Source organism: Patiria miniata, unplaced genomic scaffold (genome assembly GCF_015706575.1).
Source record: "Patiria miniata isolate m_02_andy unplaced genomic scaffold, ASM1570657v1 HiC_scaffold_20, whole genome shotgun sequence".
Classification (NCBI taxonomy): domain Eukaryota; kingdom Metazoa; phylum Echinodermata; class Asteroidea; order Valvatida; family Asterinidae; genus Patiria; species Patiria miniata.
Genome location: NW_024037059.1, coordinates 7,223,676 through 7,245,927, shown reverse-complemented (window position 1 = coordinate 7,245,927; position 22,252 = coordinate 7,223,676). Strand labels below are relative to the sequence as shown.

Here is a 22,252-nt window from a genome sequence, read left to right as displayed (position 1 = left end):
TCTACATATGTTTATCTAACCTCCACATCCATTTTAAAATCAAAAGTGTGTGATCAACTGTATTCAATAATTCATATAATTTTCAGTATTCCATTGTTTTAATCGGATTAGTCTTTGTAAAATACAAATTAACTGATGATTTGAAAAAAAAAAATAAAAAAAAATGAGACACATTTTAGAAAGAATGATTGCTGTTGTCTTTGCTCTTTTATTGTTCCTTGGTTTTAATTCTAATGTACATGAGGGGAAAAAGTCATTTGGCAAGACAGTATCAAAGCATTCATTTGCATCTTTTGGTTTTGAACAATTACAAAAAGTAATTTCCAATTCATTAACCATTGCTACTATTCATAGCTTGGTAGGTTAAAAGTAATTGGATCATTTGCCTTTTTCATTTGAAGCAACACAAATGTTCAAAATCTTAAGAAGATGCATAACAACTAAGTTGTTGAAGTTTGAACTTGCTGGATACTACGTTGTACGCATTTCGGGAAAAGGTATGCACAATTTTTGGAGTCTCGTAACTGGACTCCATTGGTAACATACGTAAAAGAACTGTCCGTGGGCCCATTTTCTCAAACCAGTCCTATACCAGTCCTATCTTCACTTTGAGCAAGGATCTTCTCATTAAATCAGTAGCTTAATTTTCCGGGTAATTGCAAATGTTCCTACATGCCTTTAAAATGCGAACAGTTTGAAAATGCAAGAATATGCAAGAGTAATTAGAACAAAACAGGAAAATTTCACAACATAATCAACATCAAACCTTCAAGTGAAAAATATGAAAACATCTTTAAGAAAAATTAAGTAACAACCAATGTGAGAAGGCCATATAGTAGGGTAGTCAGAAGGATACAGACTATGCAGCTCAGGTAGATGTATGAACAAAAGGACTTATAGCATTCAATATTGGGTTATGTCCTTCACCAATGTCATTTCATAAACACTGTATACTCGAGTGTTGTCCGAGGGCTTGTAAGAACCCACGACCTCCAGCTTGGTAGTGCAGATGTCTTACCACTCTACCACTGAGCTTGCCGGGGTTTGTTACCTGGTTCGAATCTGATACAGCAGGGGGTACTGCTTACAATCACTAGTCGTGAAACTAGCATTGTTTTCAGTTTCCCTAAAAAAACCTGACAACTTGCGGTTTCCTGTCTGTATATTTTTTTTGCCAAGAAACAAACCCCATGTGTGTCTGCCTGTTTGAGAATCTGCAACTCATAATCAGTATACTTCTACAAGTTCAGCAAGGCATAGACCGCGCAGTGTATACAGTTAATACTTCCGGAAATAAACCACCAATGCCAGTTTGAATACCATAAACACGCACATGTATTGCCTACCTTATTTTTAAAAAAATCTTGACAACGAATAACAAAACTAGATTTATTTTAGTTTACAAAATTGATTTTTTTTAAATGTGCATTTTCCTCTTAAGCTTAAAAAGTTTTTTTAATTAAAAGCATGGGCGGATATTCACATTTTTACACGTTTTTTGTTCCTTAGCAAAAATTAATGTAATAATTAGTGACTTATAGGCCATGAAAATACAAATGTATACACAATCTTAACAATGTTGTAATTACACATGACAAGATATGTAACACTTTTTATAATGAATACAGTCATTTTAAGCAAATTAGCAGCAGCTTGATAACAAAAGTTTAAATTTGGGAAAAGCTGGAATGGTAGGCAGACAGACAGACAGACCGACCAACAGACAGACGGAAAATCATCTAAGGCCTTAACAATGTGATTTGGATCTTGGAAAATCAAATGCTTCCCACATAAGGTTATTATTTTCTACATTTTCCCCCATTTGAATCAACAAAATTACTCCAAATCTGAAGTAGGGTGGATAACAATTGAGCCGTTGAAGTTTCAGCTCAGAGGATACTATACATTATGAAGAAACAGAGAAACATACCTAAGCACAGTTTTTTTGGGGAGTCTAGTAACTGGATTCTGCCATGGGCACACTTGGTTTTTAAACAATCTTCAATATTTTTTAGGGGAATAATTTTACAGGGTATTTGGTATCACCCCTATATTCACTTTGAAAAAGCTTGCTTTTTTCTCTCTCATAAAATGGAGAGTTAATCTACCAGGCCAGACTTGACTTCAACATTTTTTTTGTCAGCGATTAATAAACATTCTTTCAGCTAAAACTACAATCACTGATCAATCTTATTCATTAAAAATTCCAGAAAAATCTGTAAAAAATATATTTATATTTCTTAAAACAATCATACCCAAATAGTATTTCTTCAATCACATTTGAAAAATCTGTTAAGAAAAATATGTACACTGTTAATTACAACAAACCATCTTTTTAACAGTCAGATTCCAAAGTTTCCCCCGAGTTAAAATATAGGTTACAATACGATAACTGCTCTGAAGATCTGAAAATACTTGACGGAATTTTTTGTCTCTAGTTATCCTACTTCCTGTATGAACTGTAATGCGGACATATAATACTGGACATGATATACTCCAGTTGACAGTAAAATACAAAAACAAAAAAATTCTATCCGTGTTCATTTCTTGTATGTTAATATCCCATTCTACAATCTATTTACAATTTTTTTTACAAAAATCTGATATCTCTGATAACTGCTCTGTACAGATCTCACAATGTTCAATTTGCTACACCAACCTAGTGCAAATGATATAACTGGAAATGTTAGGAAATTTCAAATTTTCACACACTTTTTTTGTGTTATTAAATTATACTGATATAATCACGCAATATACTCGTATCAGTTTTCTGAGGTAAGCTATGTAATTTTTACATTTTAGATTAACCCATTTTTTTTTAGATTCTGATAAAAATGCTGTTAGTAAAGAAAGCAGAACATGTCTTTGTGTTTGGTTTGAACTGTAAAAGGCACTCATAGTTAATCACAGTTTCCTATTCACATTAGCGTTCGCTGATTGGATGGCTGTTTATTTCAGTATTCAATACTTAAAGGGCCCAGGAAATGGGGTTTAACATAACAAAATACTGTTTTTAATTTCAAGAAAACTAATGGGAATTCATTTTGACTGAAAAAAAATTGCATGTTTCTCTCAAGTTGCCCTCTCCATGCTTTTTCCAAACATCGTGGCACTGTTCCTGTGATACTTATTTTAGACACGTACTGTACAGTCTGGGGAATTTGTTTTACCAAAAAAAGGAAATCTGAAATGACACTTATTCCATTTCCGCATCAAACGTTCTCACAGAATGGCTGACTGCCAACACAACAGTAAAAAAAATTCATCCAAAAAATTCTTAGATTTGAAAACTTAGCACGCAAACAGCTTTCGCATATGAAAGATACACCAGGAATATTTCGAGAACTCCAGTCAAAACAAATCCATTACATGGGCCCTTTAAGTACGAGGAAATTAGTGTAACAAGCATTCCATGTTGGATTACTAAAAATAGTGTCAACCTTATGGCAACAAATGTTGTGTTGTTTTGTTCGTTTTGCAATCTGCCAGTGTCACTCCATTTGAGCTTCTGAAGCCAATTTCTAGGAAATGCTAAGCACACTTTTTTTATAAGCAATAGATATATCTGCTTAACAAAAACAGGCTTAAACCCAAACATTCCAACATTCTGACTAATGAGGAATTCTAAACTATTCTGTGCTCAGCACAAATTTTGCTGACCGATATTTGTCTTTTAACCCTCCTGCTATTTAAACAGCCACACACAGTCAAAATGTCCATCCACTTCCCCTGCTATACTTTAATACAGGCTAGTCACCAGCAGTAAGATCATGTAAAAGTAAGCACTGTGACTAGTCAAAATCAGTCAACAGGCCATGAACGGACAAAGCAGGGAAGATGTGGGCACAGCTGGCTTATCAATTACCCACAGTCAAAGCATAGCTGTATCAAGTTACATTAACAGTCCCAGCCAGTCAATGTAGGCTGGGAATTCTTAATTGTTGAAAACAGTTACTTGTTTGACTTTGACTGAAAGGACTACTTGGTACAGAATGTATGTTTGCATAGGAGGGTTAAGCATCTCAACAAAACTTGGCCTAGATGTGCACAGAGATGATTTTGAACACTGCGATGAGTCATGTTACACAACCCAACCATACATACCAGTACACTGCCATGCATTACCAATCCGGCAGAGTTCAACGCAAATCCTATTTAAACCTTTAAGATTATCAAACTAAATCCACACCCATTTTTCACTCATTACTCAACTTTATTTTTATACTCACCACTTGCCAATTCCACAGAGCTGCAAAGCTGAGAAATTTGGTTAAGCGCAGAAAATATTTGCTAACCAAAAACAGGTTACTAGCAAAAAATGACAACACGCATTTGTCTGTTTACTTCCTAGCTTCACACAAATGTGTTTAGCTATATTTTTTTGCTTAGCAGCTCCATAAGATTGGATCATATAGTGAATGATTGTTATCAAACCGTTACCCGCTTTCCTGTGTCCATTATAGAAAGATTAATTTGGCACTAATAGTTCCTCTATACCAAGAAGACAGCAAATGGAATAAAATAATATAGATGCATCTGCTATGAGTAATATGATCTACACTAAGAAAGGAAGAGTACAGTTGACTTTTAATGCTGGAATTATGTACAACTTGAAACAGCTGCTTCTGAACAGACATCCAATAGATTGATTGCATTAAGCAGCCATCTTGGAGGTGCGTTTTGTTGTGATAATTCATTAACAATGAATGCACAAGAGTTCTACTCATGCCTGTCCCTGTTGATAAAATGCACACGCCTCAAAGATGGCTGCGGTGAAAATGATCTATGTTTTTTGCAATTTATAGCTACAAGTTCCAAAATTTTTTTCGTAAGAAGTGCTTATTTAAAAACAAAAAAGGGAGAAATTTCAATGTAAAAACCACTGTCTTATAAAATTGTTGTTTTGGAAACAGAAAACTGTTCGGTCGTTATCAATGTTGATTCAAACTATCACCACATACTTAGTCTTGATCTAGGATAACATTTTCCAATCTAAAAACTTCTTAAACTATCTTATTAAAAAAAACAGCTGAAACAGTAAAATATTAGAAGTAAGAAGTGCATTCTGGTATTAATTTTTTAACTGATAAACTCACATTAAAAATTAATTATTCAACATAATACATATATTATTGTATAAAAGAGCTTTAGATGTTTCAGACCTACTCATCTGAGACCGAGTTCTTGCTCACTGAAGGCCACCGCGTGCTCCTGCGAGATGGCCGCCAGCTCTTTCAGAAACTCATCAAAGATGACGGCGCAGTAGACCGCGTTGCGAGTCTTGAGTGACTGGTACTCGGCCGAGGCAGCCGGTAGCGCCATGCCGCCCTCGTTTATCTTGGCTAGTTTCTGCTTCTCGGTGGCGCTGAGGGACTTGTTGCGTGCTTTGCCGCGGCGTAAGAGGTTGTCAAATGCCGACTTGTGTTTTGCTAGAGGGAACAGAAATAACAACTCAGTGTTTTCCTTTCATATTTTGATCAGACACAATGGGTCAAAATGAGGCTACAGTTGCCCTAGACCAACAGTTCTTTCCAGCAACATATCGTCACTTTATTAATTCCTCAATATTTTTTTTGCAAAAGCCTCTATAAATGTTCCATTACTTCCGGCAATTATGTCTTCCATAAATCAGTAGATTAAGATTTTCTCTCATATCAGCAAGCTCGAATTGCACAATCAACAGCTGTGCATGAAGACTTAAGATGGCAAGCTGGTATCTGTAATTGCTAAAAGAGGACCACAATGGAAAGTGAATAGATTCACTTCACAGTCAACATTCATGTTGAAAGAAAGGCTTTGAACCTCTGACCTCAACGTAGGGCAGGATAGCTCAGTTGATAGAGTACCAAAATGGTGTTCCAGAGGTTGCAAAATGCAATTCCCATTTCAGTAGTGTGTTTTGCTTAAGCTTACGGTTTATAATGCACTTTTGAGAGAAATTAGAAAATTGTTCTTACCCAGAGTCTTCAGAGAGCCACTTCTTGTCCTGCCAAATTTTCCAGGCTCTACGATTTCACTTAGAGAGCGCCCTCTTAAGGTGCTGTCACCATCATCCTCTCGCATGAAGAGGTAATCTTTAGCGCGCACCAGGAGGTCGCCAAATTCAGGAATGCTCTTCGCGTAGGGATCCAACCTGTTCCGTATTGTCGTCAGAATCTAATGGAATTTGCACATGAATTAAAAAAATGAGATGATGATGAAAAAAGAAAACAAATGCTTAAATGTATCCCATCCACACGGCTCTCGAAAGTGGTAAAAAAGCATCTCTCTTGATGGCTCACACAGTCCACAGACTTTGTAACTCACAGATGAAGAACCACAAAACTCACCTGAATGAGGGAACGCACACTGGGCTGGAACACCATGGTAGTGTTGAGCAGATAGGACCGTAGCAAAGGCTGTGGGTAGTAGGCAAGTCGGGCAATAATGCCAGTCAGAAGGAGGTTGACGTAGAAAGAGTTCTCCATCATGGTGTCCAGGCGGGAAAAGATGGCCTCCATGAAAGGGCCTGTCATTAAAAGGAAGGAGAGCAAAATATTATGAATACTTCAGAATTGATAACGAATAACATGTTGCGTCTCCTAACATGGCCGCCTTGATTCCTTTTATTTTAGCACCTCACTTAAGTAACAGTATAAGCCAAAATTGCATGGAGAGTGAAATTTTGGGAAGTTCACAACTTTGGTCAACACAGTGCCCTCTATTTTTGAATGGAGACAGGAATTCTTACCTGTTGTTGGCATTCCAATGGCTCTTCCAATGGGAGAGTACAGAGGTCTGGCTGCGGCCTCCTGCGGCCTCAGAGACTGCTTGTATTGGGGCATTTGAGTCGGGGACCATCCAGTGTGAGAAGCACCTTGTGACGTGAAACTTTGGTTTTGCCTTTTGACATCTGAGCTGACTGAGGAGTTGAGCATCGAAAAGTGGTTTTCGTTCAGGGAGGAGCTGAGGGGTTCATCGGTACCCGCTTCACTGGTCTCACTGTCTAGATGGGTGCGATGCGCCTTGCTTCTAGAGTTGGATTGCTGATTGGTTGACATTGGCTCGCCTTTTGAACTATTGAAGCCCAGAGCATCCAAGATCTGCTTGGCTTCATTAGCCGAGCCCTCGCCACCAGCTAAATCTTGTCTCGGCCTGCCCCCTTTAGGGGAGAACTCAATGTCCGAGTCAAATTCCCAAAAGACACAGGGTTCGTCCTGATCCTTCTCGGACTCAGGCTGGCCGGCACTACTGAGCCGTTTCTCTTTCTTCTTCTCATTCGACAGGTTCTCAATGAAACTGGCTCCACTGGCATCCTCTCCGAGAGCTTGCAGCCAGTTGGCAACTTGAGATCCTTTCTGGGAGCTACCAATATTGCCATTTGGGACACCACCACTACTTGTTCCGTTGTAAAGATTAGAATCTAAAACAGGGGAATTGCTACCAGAGAAGGCACTATCAGACTCCTGAGACGGTTTTGTTGCAGGTCCTGTTAAATTGAGATCTTTGGGTCTAGACTTGCCAGTACTCCCTTTACTCTCAGGCAATGGGAGTTCACTGGCATTTTCAGATTGGTCTAATTTGACGGGAGAAATTTTCACTTCATCATGGGTTTCGCTGTCCTCAATAAAACCATTTTCAATTGGCTTCACTTCGGTGATAGTTTCTGATGATGATCTCTGTTCAACCTGAAGTGTGGATGCTTCAACCCTTGGTGTCTGAACTGCTACAGCAGCATTCTCGTCCATAAATAAATCGGTGATGTTCACGTCTGACGTGTCCACTTTCTCGCTGTCGCTCCCTATTTTCAGCGAGAGCACCTCCTGGATTGTGGCTGTGAGTTTGACATCCAAGCTCCGCAGTCTCTCCCGGTTCCTGGGAAGCAACTCGGCCACGGCGTGTCCTTTATAAGAGGAGGATCCTGCATTCAGATCCTCTTCAGTAGCCAAGATGGGAAAAGAAGCCGAGTTTGGTGCATTTGTAGTGATATCAAATGATGATGAAATCCTAGCTTTGTCTTCGGCAGGTGACAAGCTATCTGGACTGAGAGTCGCCGGGGGAGGGTTGAGACCATCATACGGTGCCGACCAGTGATGGGTGCCGAGAGTGCATGCTTGTATGCCTTCCTTTGCATCCAGAAGATACTCTACCTGGCTCGTCTCAAAGTCCGAGAGATCGAGAATCATTGGTGGAAGTTTTGGAGGGACAGGACTAGGTTGAGGGGGTTGGTGCTTCTGAATGGCCCCCTGGCCGGCTCTGACATCTTTGCCTCTACTCAGAAAGTTCTGGCTTGGAGTCCTAGCATTGGGATGCACATGACCAGCATTTGGCATACCAAGCATCACCTGGTTTCCTGTCCTTGCCGAGTCCATGACACTGCTTGTCGTGGCATTTGCAGAGTGGCTGTCCATGCTTTGGGCAGACTTGACGGCATCTTTGGACGGGGACTTGCAACAAGCTGGCCTGAGGGACAGGAACCTGTCTGCTGATTTGCTATGCAGGTCCACCTCCTTGATGGCTTTGCGTTGGCTGACCATGATGTGGTTGCATGGAACCAGGAATCTGTCATGGTTTAAAAGAAAAAAATAATATTACACAAGCTGCTAACATTTCAAGCAGACTCTTTGACATCAATGGGTTTTGCAGCTTTTAGCAGGACCAGGAAGGAAGAACCCAGCTGCTTTTATTTATAAATATTTATAAGATGGACGCTCCTATTGTGTATGATGCATGCTGATAGATACGTATACTGAAAACATTTTACAAAATTCAACTTCTAGGGGCGTTTCCAAAGCTACTCACTTAAGAATGAGTTCCAGCATGAAGTCTTCGCAGTTGAGATTAACCAGAGTGTGAAATAGAGACAGTGTCACCAGACATAACTACATGTAGGGGAAAAAAAATCAAGTTTATTTTATCAATAGATATGTAAACACTCAACAGACTAAGAAAACAACATCCTGCCATTCAACATGCAAAACCAATAACTTTTGCATCAAAGTAACGTTCACAAAAAAGAGAAGCCGAGATTTGATGAACAGATTTGTGTACGTTTTAGGTATCTCAAGATGGCTTCTAGGTGACTTCTGCCTATGTTATCAACGTGCTATCCAGTCAGTGTACAGTTGACCCTCGTTAATTAAAACTCTGCCAAAAAGTTTGTCATTTTAGAATTGTGTATTAAGAGGAGTGCCGTTATGCACTAACATACACAGTCAGGACCAAGGCTTTATGTTCACTGCAACTATAATCTAATTAACAGAGTTTGTGTTAACAAGAGTCAACTGCATAGAGATCATTGGATAGTGCACTGGTTACTAGGACAGCTATCAGGACTCTTACCCGGGAGTTGGAGCCTATTCTGGCCAGCAGAGAGTCCAGCACTAAGCGCCCCTCATGTTGGCCCATGCATAGGTAGTGCAGGAACGCTCGCATCAGTCTTGAGGACGTGATGCTGGACACAAAGAGATTCACGTAGGCCGTTGTGGCCACAATTTCATCCTGTGGGGCCTATGAGAAAGAAGGGAAAAAAGGGGAAAGTTCAAATTATGCAGTACAAGTAGGAAGGGGTAGAAATGGGTCTTTCCTGGAAGTTTGGAAACGTTTTGTGACAACTTGACACATTTGTAGCCATAGTGTTAGGAGTCACTTATTTTACTTAAATGTTATTGATGTTTGTTTTAAACGTTTCCAGTTGTAGAATATTACACAGCATTCAGATATTATTCAGCGAGGCATTTTAAAAAAAACCTAGAATTCTTGCTCAAGTTTCCTTCAAAGAAATAGCTGAGATGATTCCCAACTTGTAACACTCTATAACAAGAAAAAGAGTTAATGCGAATGATTATAACAATTTAGTTTTATAAAGGATCACTAATAATTCATTTAAAAATGTGATGTGTCAAAATGTCACAAACGGTTCCTCATTTCATTGTGAGACTAAGTTCTGAACAGTTGTATTTCAAACTTGAATTGGAGGTCTTTTTATATAAGATTGTCTCCAAAAACATTCCGAAACCATTCTAACCCTTTAGTGACCAAAGCATCCAGAGGTGGCAAGAACTGAAATGCCAATGAGTATCACAGACTGCCAGCAATTTTGTTTATATTCTTTTTTTTTAAACCCCTTGAAAACTTAAGGTTAATAACATTTAATAATAACATTTATGACATTTCCATGTCTTCATTTAAATCAGTTTGTCTCTTTAGAAAAATGCCTACCTTTTCCATCACAGCAAACAGCACTTTGATTCTAAACATGCTAAATCATGCTAAATGCTATTTTTTGTGTTACTATAATGCCATTCCTTTTGCACTGCAACACTTGGGTAAAATCTCAGAAGCATTTTAACTACAATGTATCTCCATGCCTGAACAAGTAATCATACATTTTTGCAAATCTCTACAAAGAGATTTCAGAGAGTCAGCTACCGTGTAAAAGATGTTCTGTGTCCCAGGTAAAGTTTTGCCCAGTTGTACGTTGTCCCACTTTACCTTTTGACCCGATCAATCACCAAAATGTTTAAAAAGTATGTCAAAACATGATGATGTAAGACCCTAATGGGAATCACTGTCTGTTTTTGTTGTTCATGACTAACAACAGGGGTGTGAGTGACCACTGATAAAAATAGCTGAAAACAGCTGGAAAAGGTGTAAAAAAGCTGAACTTTGGAAATCTCCTATACTTTTGTACACAGCAAGTGAGGGAAAAAACCTGAATTCCAAAACAAAAACAGCTGAAATCAGCTTTAAAGCTGAGATTTCACACCCCTATAACAACTTATTTAGGAAACAAGGGTGTAAACAGAGATTTTTACAACTTGGACGTCCACCCTCTGTTTTTGTGAAAGAGCGCCCTCTCTAGTCACACCTTTGACACCAGCTATCCCAACTTTTGCCAACGACACAGCCAGACAAGTTTTTTGGGCAACACTATTTTTTAAAAGTTGACCAAAGAAATTGACTGGACGGGGTCTTACCCAGCAACCTCCGGATTGCCGTTCCGGTGCTCTACTGAGCTATCCAGCCCTATGTTAGCAGTTCCCCACTTTGTCAGTGTCTTTGTTCAGGGGGTGCTAGTCAGAAGCTATCAATCCGAAATGCCCAAAGTCACGATGCTAGCAACATCAGCAATGCTATTATAAGATGGAATTTTTTTTTTTTGCGTCGGTTGATATAAATCAAATTAGGTTTTGCCCTTCACCGACGTTTAAACACTGTATACACTGTATATAACACACTGAGTATACAGTGTTTAAACGTCAGTGAAGGGCAAAATCTAATTTGATTAGCTATGCTGCAAACCCGGGAAATAGCAAATGGAGATCACTCACAAAAAATACTGTTGTGTATTACAGTTTTCAAATAAAACACAATTGGAAAACTGACTAGGTGCATACATAACACTATTAGACTTGTCTTGTATGTCCTCTCATAGACAAGTTAAGCAACCAACAATCCCTCACATAACAAAACATCTGATCCCAAAAATATCACAACTCTTTGGTTTCAAAATAACCATAACCGCATCAACACAAAGAGTATTAAAAATGAACCAAGGTGAACATTCCACACCACCGTCACAGTGCAATACCAAGAAAATACTGTGCAAATCACAACCAAAATATGAAAGATTAAAAGTGTGAAACAAATTTTCTGAATCAAAAATTATAATGCTCTCTAGTGGTACATCTTCCAGAGAAAAACAAAAAGGTAAAATATTAGTTAATAGACAAAATATGTTCATTTAATAAGATATTACATATGATTACGCTAGGGTTAGTAGTAAAATCCAAAAGGAAAATGAAACACAATACAATAATGATAAACAAGGGCGTTATATCAAATGTTGGTCTTGTTTCATGGAGCTTATAAGCTTAATTTTCTATCATAGATTTACCTTTGCTTAGCAAAAATAAAGGACACCAGTCACAGTGACATGTTAAGCATATTTGGTAAATGACTGGCTCTCTGGTTCTCTGCAGATCTTCGCTCAGCGGATACATTTTAGCAATATTATGTGCTTAGCAGCTACGTGAATTTTGGACGGCGTTGATAACAGAACCAACACAATAGCAGTTATGCAAACACAGTGTTTGAGTCCAAAATACAAGGGGTTGCATTAAATGCATTTATTAGGACTATCCGTTTTTAAAACTGTGATCACAGGTCAATAAATTTTGAGTTCTGTTTACTTTTTTAAACATACATGTACACGTCCCAAATTAATATACACAGGACTGTGAGTTTCAACTAGTACTGTGAGAGTTACTTGTAGGAAAATGTACAACAGCAGTTAAAAAGTGAGAAATGCTGTGTGAATTTCTTCACCATATTAACATGAGGCTTCCTGCAACACTTTATCCTGAACACGAAAGAAATGTGATGGGTGTAAAGTTGGATGGTTTAAATGGTGTCGTAAGGAAATGAGTGGAAGTTTGCAGTGACATTATGTGACAACAAATTGTGAGAATATGAGTGCTTTCCTGTAGAACAGTTCAATAGTGTGAACAGTATGCTCTGTTCATTCTCAGGAGAGACCCCAGAAATATAAAGACTTGATCACGGAAGCAACTTCCAAGTTGTTTTTGTTGAATTCCTTATCTCAATTTGAAAGGATTCAGTGTCACTCCACGGAACCCTCAATCCTGATTCCATGATTTGCCTTTCCTGGACTTCCCTAAAATGTATAAGGAATTCTATGACTTGTCAAAGGTTTTCTATCATGCATTTGAGGATTTAGCAATATTTGTGATTACTATCCTGGACTTCCCAAACATCTATAAGGAATTCTATGACTTTTCCAGGGTTTCCTATCATGCATTTGGGAATTCAATCTTTATCACCTAGTCCTGGATGTTAATTTAAAGACGATTGCCATCGAAAATGAAACACACATGTATTCTAAGTACTGACTTCTACCGGTACTGACTGAAATATTAGTGAATGCAAAGTACCGTAACAAATGAACTATTTCATTCATCTAAACAAAACTACAGGGATTACTATAAAGCATTCAGAACACTCTGCAAAGGAAAAATGCCTCAAGACATGCCCCCCCCCAAAAAAAAGAACAAAGAAATTAAAAGAATCAGTTTAAACCGAACAAAACCTGAAAATAACTATGCATAAATTAGAATAAATATACAATATTTAAATGAGGGCATGCCAACACCCATGCTGTATTGCTCTAAAGCATGCAGCTAACCAAATGTTAAAGTTCTATCCATCCAAAACCAACCAAATTGGAAAAAAAAATATATTGGGAGGGAAAAAACCTACCGCATTACCAACGTCATCTGCCTCACCATCAGAAGAGAACTATGAATGAAATTGGGAATGAGGGGAAGGAATAAAGAAACAAATGACAAATGACAAATGATGCTATGTATCACACTACTGTCCTAGTGTACCACGTCGAACTGTGGTACAGCACATACATATTATTATATTTTCTTACAGCACACAGTAACTGTTCCTCCTTTTTTTTTTGGGTGGTGATTTAAAAAAAAAACGATTTGCGATTTTTTCTCGGCGGCGATTCTGTAATCGAAGTGTTTTTTAAAAACATGGCCCAACATGAGATCATCATTCTGTGCTTACAGTTAAGTACACACAATTCTGCGCAAGTCCAGAAGCACAGATTGCATGGGCACAAGCTAAATGTCTTGCTTACCCGTCAAAATGCAAATATACACGTATGCAGTTAGCAGAGATTTCCCGCTTACAGTGGCACCGTAACATTTGGCTTTATTGCATATTTTACCGTGAATGCAAAAGAAACAGCTTTCTCAACAATATTAAAACACTTAAAAGTCTGCCACTAATTTATCTGGTATGAATACACATGTATGCACGCAAACGCAGCATTTTCTACACATTTGTCAAGTGTGTGCCCATGCTCAAGGCTATTTCAAAGCCAGAAAGTTAAGCATGTAGATCACATATTTGTGCCTTACATGAACATGATGAAGGTGCTTAGTTTATGCCCGTTATAAAGAGCACACTTATGTGAAATGATGCGAAAATGGCATGAAACATGAAACCTTAATGGAGAAACAATTACGTAAGATGATGAAGCTAATTTATTCCTCCATGTATTCACTATACATGAATATGGAGACCTAGTTACTTAAATTACCGGTACATGTAAGCTTTGCCAGACAGGGTATCAACAGGGTTCATGCAAGGTGGATTGGGGTACCTTGAGGGTAAACGGGCTGGGTTAACTTGCTTGAACAAAAAAAGTGACCTCTTTAGTACAAAAACCGTCACAATATGGAGCCTGCAGATTCCAACAGTTAGAACTTAATAAGTTCTTGTCTTCACTGCTTGGATGGTATCAACAAAAAAAGACTCTTTGGGGTTATTTCATGCAAAATCAACTAAATTTTGGACAGACTCAATTTTTTTTAGCGGAAACGAGAAAGGAAAAAAAAATACTACAAAGAAAACTATTCATGCGTCTAATGCTAAAATGTATGAGTCATGTCTAGGCGGTACAAACAACTCTAATAAATATCAACAAAAAGATCTGTAATAAACTGGAACAAAAATCAACAAAAGTTCTGTACTAACGCAAGCACTAGGGGCAACCTGTGGCAAACACTACACAGTCAACCAGGGAAAGCAGGGACTAACAAGCACAACCATAGCCAGACAAACTCAAAAGCCACATACATTGTACAAAGTCAAACGTCCATAAAATGTATACAAGAATTTTTTTTTTTTCAAAACTGGTAAAATTGTAACATACTTTGTTTTAAAAGGCAAAACACTACAACTTATTCATCATCTAACAAAATTGTATTGTTTTTGAAAGGGGAAGGATCCCTCTGCCAATTTATTTTTTAATCCTAAATTTTAAACCAAGGATACCATCCAATTAACTGTTTAGTAATGACAATTTTAGCGTGTGCTTTATTACTAATTACATAAAACAATTCCCTGATCTGAAAAATAAATTTCTGCATATGTACATATATTGGTGTTCATTAAGACTGTTCAATGAAGACAGACTACCAGCAACTTTGCCTTGTGAAGCATTCATAAGCATATCGGCACCTGTCACTGTGCACCGACTGTTTGTACGTCAGTTGCACTGACAGCTGTATGCCAACTGATGCAAGATGTGCCAGAATTATCTAAGAGTTGTAAACATTTTAAAAGCCTATCTTGAGCAAGGAAACCACAACTACCGTGCTGTTACTTTTTATTTGGTGCAATTTGTCCATGTACTGCTTTGACTTGAAAGAAGCACTGCAATAATTTTGAACTGCACAGAACTAACATGATTGACTGATGCGTTAATATAGTTGTCAAGCTTCAAATTTTTGAAAACTGAAATTAAAAACAAAATTCCCAACTTGTCCAAAAGGTATTCCTTAACATTGTGTCAAAACTGATGATAACTAATTAATTTAAAGTTCATTGGTTGTCTATCTATGTAAGTCCTTTTGAAAATTACAGAGCTGATGACGTAAACTGGATTTCTAACTGCAAACTTAATAAAGTTCAGCTATTTTTTTTAAGAATTGGTATTCAACATAAAAATTTAAACAATTTCCGTAACATGTGAAAAAAAATTTGCTGATTGTCACACAAACATAATTTAAACTTGACGGTTGTCCTGAAATTTCCTTTTTCAACATGAAGCCATGGTGATGTGAAACATGATCTAAATCTTCTGTCATTTTATTCACTATTGTTAGGTTTTGCAGGAAGCATGTACTTCTCTAACAATAACTGTTCAATGTGGTAAACCGCAATATACAGGAAGGAAGGAAACAGACATATGTTGGAGTCTGCAACATGTAATTCAGTAAAACAATTGCAGAACAGACTTTCCCAAAATGGACAACCTATGGCTATAGAAGGAAGACACTGAAACTGCACAGTCCAGGTTCTCCCAGAAATAAAGAAAAACAAAACAAACAAACAAAATAAAAGCAACAACACACTAAAACAAAATACAAATTGCACGCAACTATAGACCATGTCAGATTTGTTTACAAAATTAGAAGTTGTGGTTATGTGATGCCAACTTTCAGCACAATGTGCTCTTCTGCACTGCATTTCTTGAAGAAGAAAAAACAGTTGACATTTACACTGTTTAATATGGGCAAAATAACATGCAAATGATGACTGAATGTCTGGGTTGCCTGTCGTTACTTGACATCACAGTCAATATGGTCTACAGGATAGAATCCAGAGTTGGGATTTTGAACTAAACACGGCTTATGGTCTGACGAGAAAAAACATTACGGAGCAATTAATTTTAACAGAATTTGGAAATCAATTACTTTAATTCCTCGGCTGTTTTTTTATTAGACTTATGCTTGTACATGTTGTAGATTTACGTTTATTTAATAACCATGGTGCATGTGAATAGGGGATATACGGTCGAATTAACATGTAAACATGTAAACACACGGGGAGAACCAAAAACACACTGTAATGCGCACATTTAAAAATTGCCATGGAAAAAGTATGAACACTACTGCGAGAAAATTGGCAAACAATTGTGCTTTGAGCTTTTTTGGTTTTCTGTGAGCAACATCTACACATTTTGTGATAACAGACTGCACTATTCAGACCAATGTCTAGATGACAAGAGTGATTGACGATGATCCAAAAATTCCAAGGGGAAAAACGATAAGGAGTGAAATCAAATCCAACTTACTAAATACGTGTTGAATGCTGTTAGCTGCCATTATAAAAATTTAAAATAAAAAACAAACAAGAAATTATAGCATTTTCAATGTATATTTCTCACACATTTTGGATTAGCTGCTTTTGAATTTCCACTTTTAAAAGAGTGAACAAAAAGAAAACTTAACAGGATGGCCTAATCTGTGAAAAAAAATAGAACGGGTTATGTTCAATTCCAATTTACTTTAGGTGGAAATTTAAATGGAATAGACTGAACCCTCAGAAGTTGTTTTTGACATTTTTTCTTATCTAAAAATAACGAAAATAACACATGTACATCTTCATAAGACAGGGATTTCTTGGTTTCTAGCCTTGCATTATAAATCATTCATGACATTCAAGCAATTTATTGACATGTTCAAAATCTGCTGTGCAGAACCAATTACAAGATTTGCTCAATAATAACAAAAACATGCATAGCATGGGACAGATTCAAAGCTGAATTCTGCTCAGCACTCAACATAATAGCAATATTTTCTGCTGAAAAACCAGCTCTATGAAATTGGCCAATGTTGATAATTCATCTGTTTATAGGCTTGCCTAGTATCCCAAGTGACGTCCATGTGTAAACCACTGACATATGATAAAATTGTCAGGGGTTTGTAGACCCCCATGGGGATTCACAGTGGCTCTGAGTTTGGCTAATAGATTGATATGCGAACCCAAGTCCAATTACATGCACAGCAAAAGCAACTCAAGAAAAAAATAACATAGGTCTCTGACACGGCTGTTAGAAAAATCAGCACTTCCGAAAGGTTAGAAGATCCATGACCTTTCAAAACAGCGTTTTGGTATCTACTCAGATTAAGGCATCTGACAGTTAAAAGAAACAACTTCTGCTTTTGAGAACTCAATGTATTTTTAGCCCCATACGAGATAGTTACACACATGTACATGCGAATAGACATAACTCTAGATTCATGCATATGATTAGTACTATATAACTACTGTTTAATAAATGGTCATTTTATTTTACAGGGCAATATTACATGCGAAAGTGATATCAAAACAAATCAATTCAAGAACTAGAACAGAAACTAACAGAGGCATAGGAAGGAGAATTGGAAAATATTGCAAGTTGAAATCCATGCATTATTGCACGTATGTGCACTTTGTTGAGACTACATAAGAACAAAATATATAAATTACATATTACAGCACAACCTGAATGGCCAAAATAGTATATTTTCTCCCAAATCCAAAAATCACGAATGAGAAATTTCCATGTACATAAAACCAAAGAACGACATGTGATCTGCAATTTGGAGTGAATAACATGCACTTAACCATTCTGAGTTGGGGTATGTGTGTCCTTAGGACAGCCTAACACTATCGCAACTTAAAAGCAAATTTTGTCACATCAGGGCAAATTTGGACACCAAAATACAAATGGTGACTTTGAACTCAAACGAAGAATACTTCCAGAAGATACACAAAAACACTAAAAAAAACAGTAACTAAACCAAACACTAAAACCAAATGCTATTAAAAGTCACAAAATTTAAATTACAGCCAAGCTGGACGGATGTTTTTTTTTTTTTAATATGGAAGTTATAATAAATGCTTACCTGATGTAGAGCAGGCCCTATGACTGGCACTAAGAACCCATCGTGAAAGTACTGCACTAGCTGCGCACTGACAAGCGGATGAGCAACCTGATTCACAAACAAATAACAAATAAAAAATCTGGAATCAATTGAAATCTAATGTCATCATCAGAGAATATGTTCCCAATTCCAGACATCAATTTTATATATTATAATACCATTAACTTGTGTATGTGTATAGCTCAGCCAATTAAGTGCTACGGAAATGACACAGTAATATGGTGTACTTACCCCAAATAAAAATGTTTTCAATATGAATAACGAAATTCAAGAAACCCTTTTTCTCCCCCTTAAAAAAATTAAACAACAGTATCATTTGACAATAATATGTACATCAAGACGCATAATAATACAATGTTGAAGCTTGTGGTGCATGTAAATACATGATCAAAAGCAAATCGGAGCATAATATTTTTTAAGTAGTGATTATACCTGTAAATAAAAACTTATACATAAAAAACATGAAAGACAGCAGACAAAAGTAAATTACTCAATGCAACACAGTTAATAATGGATCAAGTTTAATATTTGGAAATCAACAAGAACTTTGTTACACAATTCATTACACAAGACAAAATACACTTCAAGAACAATGTTCCAGTCAGGAGAATTGTGGCCATACACACCTGTACTACTGCATTGCAGAATTCCAGTGAGTGCAGGAACATGCATAGCTCTGGCATGACCGTCCAGTCCTCGCGGGTCAAACAATGCCAATGGTCAACCTTGATGTCCAGCTTACGAGGCAGGCGTGAGTAAAGCGCCCCCAGACCAGTCGCCAAAACCTGACAGTGAAACAAATTGGAATCAAATGTATGTAGGAAGATACGACATATATTACACATCTTGACCTTTATCCTGCCAGACCCTTCCAAAGCCATCAGGAGCTTTTGGAAGACTTTGAGCAATTGCAGAATGTATAGCATAGTCACCCATTATATTTCATGGGGCTTGATGCCCCTTGAAATTTAAGTTCAAACAAAATTTGCCATGGATTCCCTGCATAGTGTAAGATTTTTGAAGATTCAGTGAGATTCCCTAAAAAACACATGAGTTTTATAGGGTGAATATGTTTTTCCATTCATGTCTTGTGCATGTTTTGACAACAAGTTAACAACTTTCAGACCAAATGTTCTGACAAAATATCTTTTGTTTTAAGCCCGGGACAGTTGTTAAAAATGTTCATAACTTTTAGCCAGCCTATTGTCCTCTGGCTGACTGACTGACCAACTAGAAAGTGGCCTAAACTTAGTCTTTCTGCTTGAGCTGAACTAGGCAAGCCTAGTCTTGTTTTATACACAGCGTCCCTTCCTTCTAGTGTCCTGACTTACAGGGCAGAGGTTGGTGCTCTCCGTGATATACTTGGCAATGTTGTCCCCCTGGCTGGAGACAGCGATACAGAGCAGGAGGGCATCCCTGGCCTGCTGGCCCACCTTACCATCCCGATGCAGGAATGGGATCAAGAGGGAGAAGAGTAAGAACTTGGCTGGACCCTGGCTGGGACTGGCGTGAAAGAGGTACTCCAGAAGCATAGGGTCCTGGCAAGCAAAAACAATAACATGCATTTATTGACCGTTAAATCCTCAAATGAGTTACATCTGCAGCAGGATACACCTGTCGCATGTTTCACAGACAGAAGAACTTAATCTGTATCCAACCTACCTTTGATAAAGACACGCAGAGCTGATGCAGCAGAAGCACCAGATGCAGCTCCAGTCTATCTGAACAGTACCCAGACAATTGCAGTAGCAGTCGCAGTAGTGGGTTCAACAACTCGTTGTGCATCAGCACAGCCTGCTTGGCCTGCGACAACATCATCTCATAGATCCGCAACATCTCCCGCGTCATGTCCTCCACGTGCTCCCCGCAGGCCAAGCCCCAGGACAGTAGCCGGTCCATGACTTTCTCACCGATGGTCAGTTCCAACATGGGGCCCATGGTACCCTCTGCAGGCTGGGTCTCCTCCACTAGGAGGTACATCATCTGGGTGGCGTAGTTGGCCACGGCTTGGATGTCATCAAAGGTGGCCTTGGAGCGAGGGAAGCGGTTGCTGCCACTGGCATTCTGCTTGACGATGATTCCTGTGATAACCAAGCAATATTCCGTAGCCAACAATTAACAAGATGTATAACAGCCAATGGTGTTTTTTACTTGAGTAGACCTTATGTGTTAAGGCAGAGTTAGAGGGCAATAGTTTTGTATTGCTTGGATAGTCATGAGTAATTTTTTAGCCCATTCAATTTTACTAATTTAAAAAACAAAGAGATCGTCTGAGGTACCAGCAAAGCATACATGAAGTGGTCTATTTGCAAGTTACAAGTTTTGTTTATTTCATATTAATGTCAAAGTTTGACAGCCCATTTTGATTTGGTTTTTCTCTCCTAAATCCTGCAAAAATCTTCACCCTCCTAGTAGACTTTGAAGGATCTGGGAAGCTTACAGTGGAATGAAAAAAAAAAAGCTCTGGAACAGCATTTTGGGTAATTGTTTTTTGTTTTTGATTTTAAAAGAAAATTACCTTTAATTTGGGCCCAGTGGCTGCAGAAGACCTCAAAGCACGCTTGGGGATCAGCGTCGGCAGGAACGTCCATGGGTCCGACTGACCCCGCCACCCCTGGAAGACCATTGGTATGAGACGCTGGCGTGCCGATGGACGTGATGGACGTAATGGAGGCATTGGACAATCGTCGGATAAGACGACTCATGATATCCCCGCCAAGAAATGTGTCTCTTCTACAACAGATCCACTATACGCTTTGTGTACTCATAACATTTGTAATCCAGGGTTGATTATCTTACTTCCATTCTGGGAAAAGAATTGTCTTAAATATTGATGATGGACAAAAGTGTTTTTGATCGCAGTCACATCCTGTCCTGCCTGCAGAGGAAAGAAAATTGGTGGCAAATAAATCATGAAAATGTAAAGTGAATTTGTAGTGTAATCAGTTTGTTTATAAAAACGGTGATTATTTTAAAGTAAATATCAGCCCTTTAAATTACTGTTTTACAATTCAGATCTCTTTTATCATCATTAATTAATAATACAAGTATGATAAAAACACAATTTTTTCATTAAATAATGTGGTAGGCCTAGGCAACATAGTCTTAACCATTTTGCCTACTACACTACACAAAACTTAAGCTTAGAAAAAATCAAGTTCAAGAAGTTCTGCGGTTCAATTTGGTTTCATGAGGATCTTCAAATATTCAATCTTTTATCTTAACTGTTGACACAATACGTTACACTTTTACACAATTATTTACACTCAGTAGTTGAGTGAATCAGGAGTGAGTTAATAATCTAAAAATATAATCTTAAAATAAAAACACATTATGAAAAAATTATGATGGAAAAATGTTCGAAGCAGTGCCACTGCCAGTGTTGAAACGAATGACATTGACAGGCATGAGCATGATGACCATGACCAACGAACAAACTTATTGAGCTTGACCAAGTGACAGTTTTTCCTGACAATACATAAACAACGAATTTCATATTGTTGGACATACCTGTACATTTCAGTGATATGTCACGGATTACTGGTGCTTACATTTTTAACACGACATCACACAAAACTAAAAATGAAACACATTTAGTCTACACACAGCTGCCGATGGGCGTCCCTTTTTTTCTTGTAAGTTTATTTTTTTCTCTCTTGTTAAACCGGTGTCCGACCGAAAGGTAATTTGCATAAGTGATCATTTGGCAGAGTACCAGTTGAGCTTGATCGTCATGTGATTGGCTAAATATCGTCAAGAGAGGGCGTGCTCCACTTTTACTGGGCGTACCGTACTTATGTGCTGGGAAAGATAACTTTTTTTGAGTAAAGCGACTTACATTCGGAACACTTTCAAATAAAACGATTGATCAAACGTAATTTCTATTCTACCATTTCATAATGAGGAAACTTGTCAATGGAGCAAAATAGAGATTTGTAGATAGCAAAAATATAATG

At 37.8% G+C, this 22,252-nt stretch overlaps 1 protein-coding gene across 2 annotated transcripts; it reads right to left on the bottom strand.

Annotated features, from left to right (window-relative positions):
* Positions 1-188: 188 nt before the first annotated feature.
* LOC119727292 (FTS and Hook-interacting protein-like) lies at positions 189-22,154 on the bottom strand. Of its 2 annotated transcripts, XM_038199144.1 has the most exons (13): positions 21,807-22,154; positions 20,815-21,174; positions 19,959-20,377; positions 19,628-19,834; positions 18,923-19,081; positions 18,258-18,344; positions 13,261-13,299; positions 9,322-9,489; positions 8,782-8,861; positions 6,731-8,541; positions 6,330-6,508; positions 5,958-6,156; positions 189-5,429 (listed from the first exon to the last, which is right to left on the bottom strand). In XM_038199144.1, the coding sequence occupies exons 2-13, from the start codon at positions 20,999-21,001 to the stop codon at positions 5,167-5,169; spliced, it is 3,798 nt and encodes a 1,265-aa protein (XP_038055072.1). In that variant the 5' UTR covers positions 21,002-21,174; positions 21,807-22,154; the 3' UTR covers positions 189-5,166. The 2 variants fall into 2 exon arrangements, with proteins under 2 accessions (XP_038055072.1, XP_038055074.1); XM_038199146.1 differs by lacking the exon at positions 13,261-13,299.
* Between the last annotated feature and the right edge of the window lie 98 nt (positions 22,155-22,252).

What these genes read in the sequence shown, in the direction of transcription:
- LOC119727292 (XM_038199144.1), bottom strand. Translation starts at nt 21,001, where the DNA reads ATGAGTCGTCTTATCCGACGATTGTCCAATGCCTCCATTACGTCCATC. An exon ending in TCTGCAATGCAGTAGTACAG is followed by an intron (nt 18,345 to 18,922) that starts GTGTGTATGGCC and finishes TTTGTGAATCAG; the next exon opens with GTTGCTCATCCGCTTGTCAG. An exon ending in TGGCTCTCTGAAGACTCTGG is followed by an intron (nt 5,430 to 5,957) that starts GTAAGAACAATT and finishes TGTTCCCTCTAG; the next exon opens with CAAAACACAAGTCGGCATTT.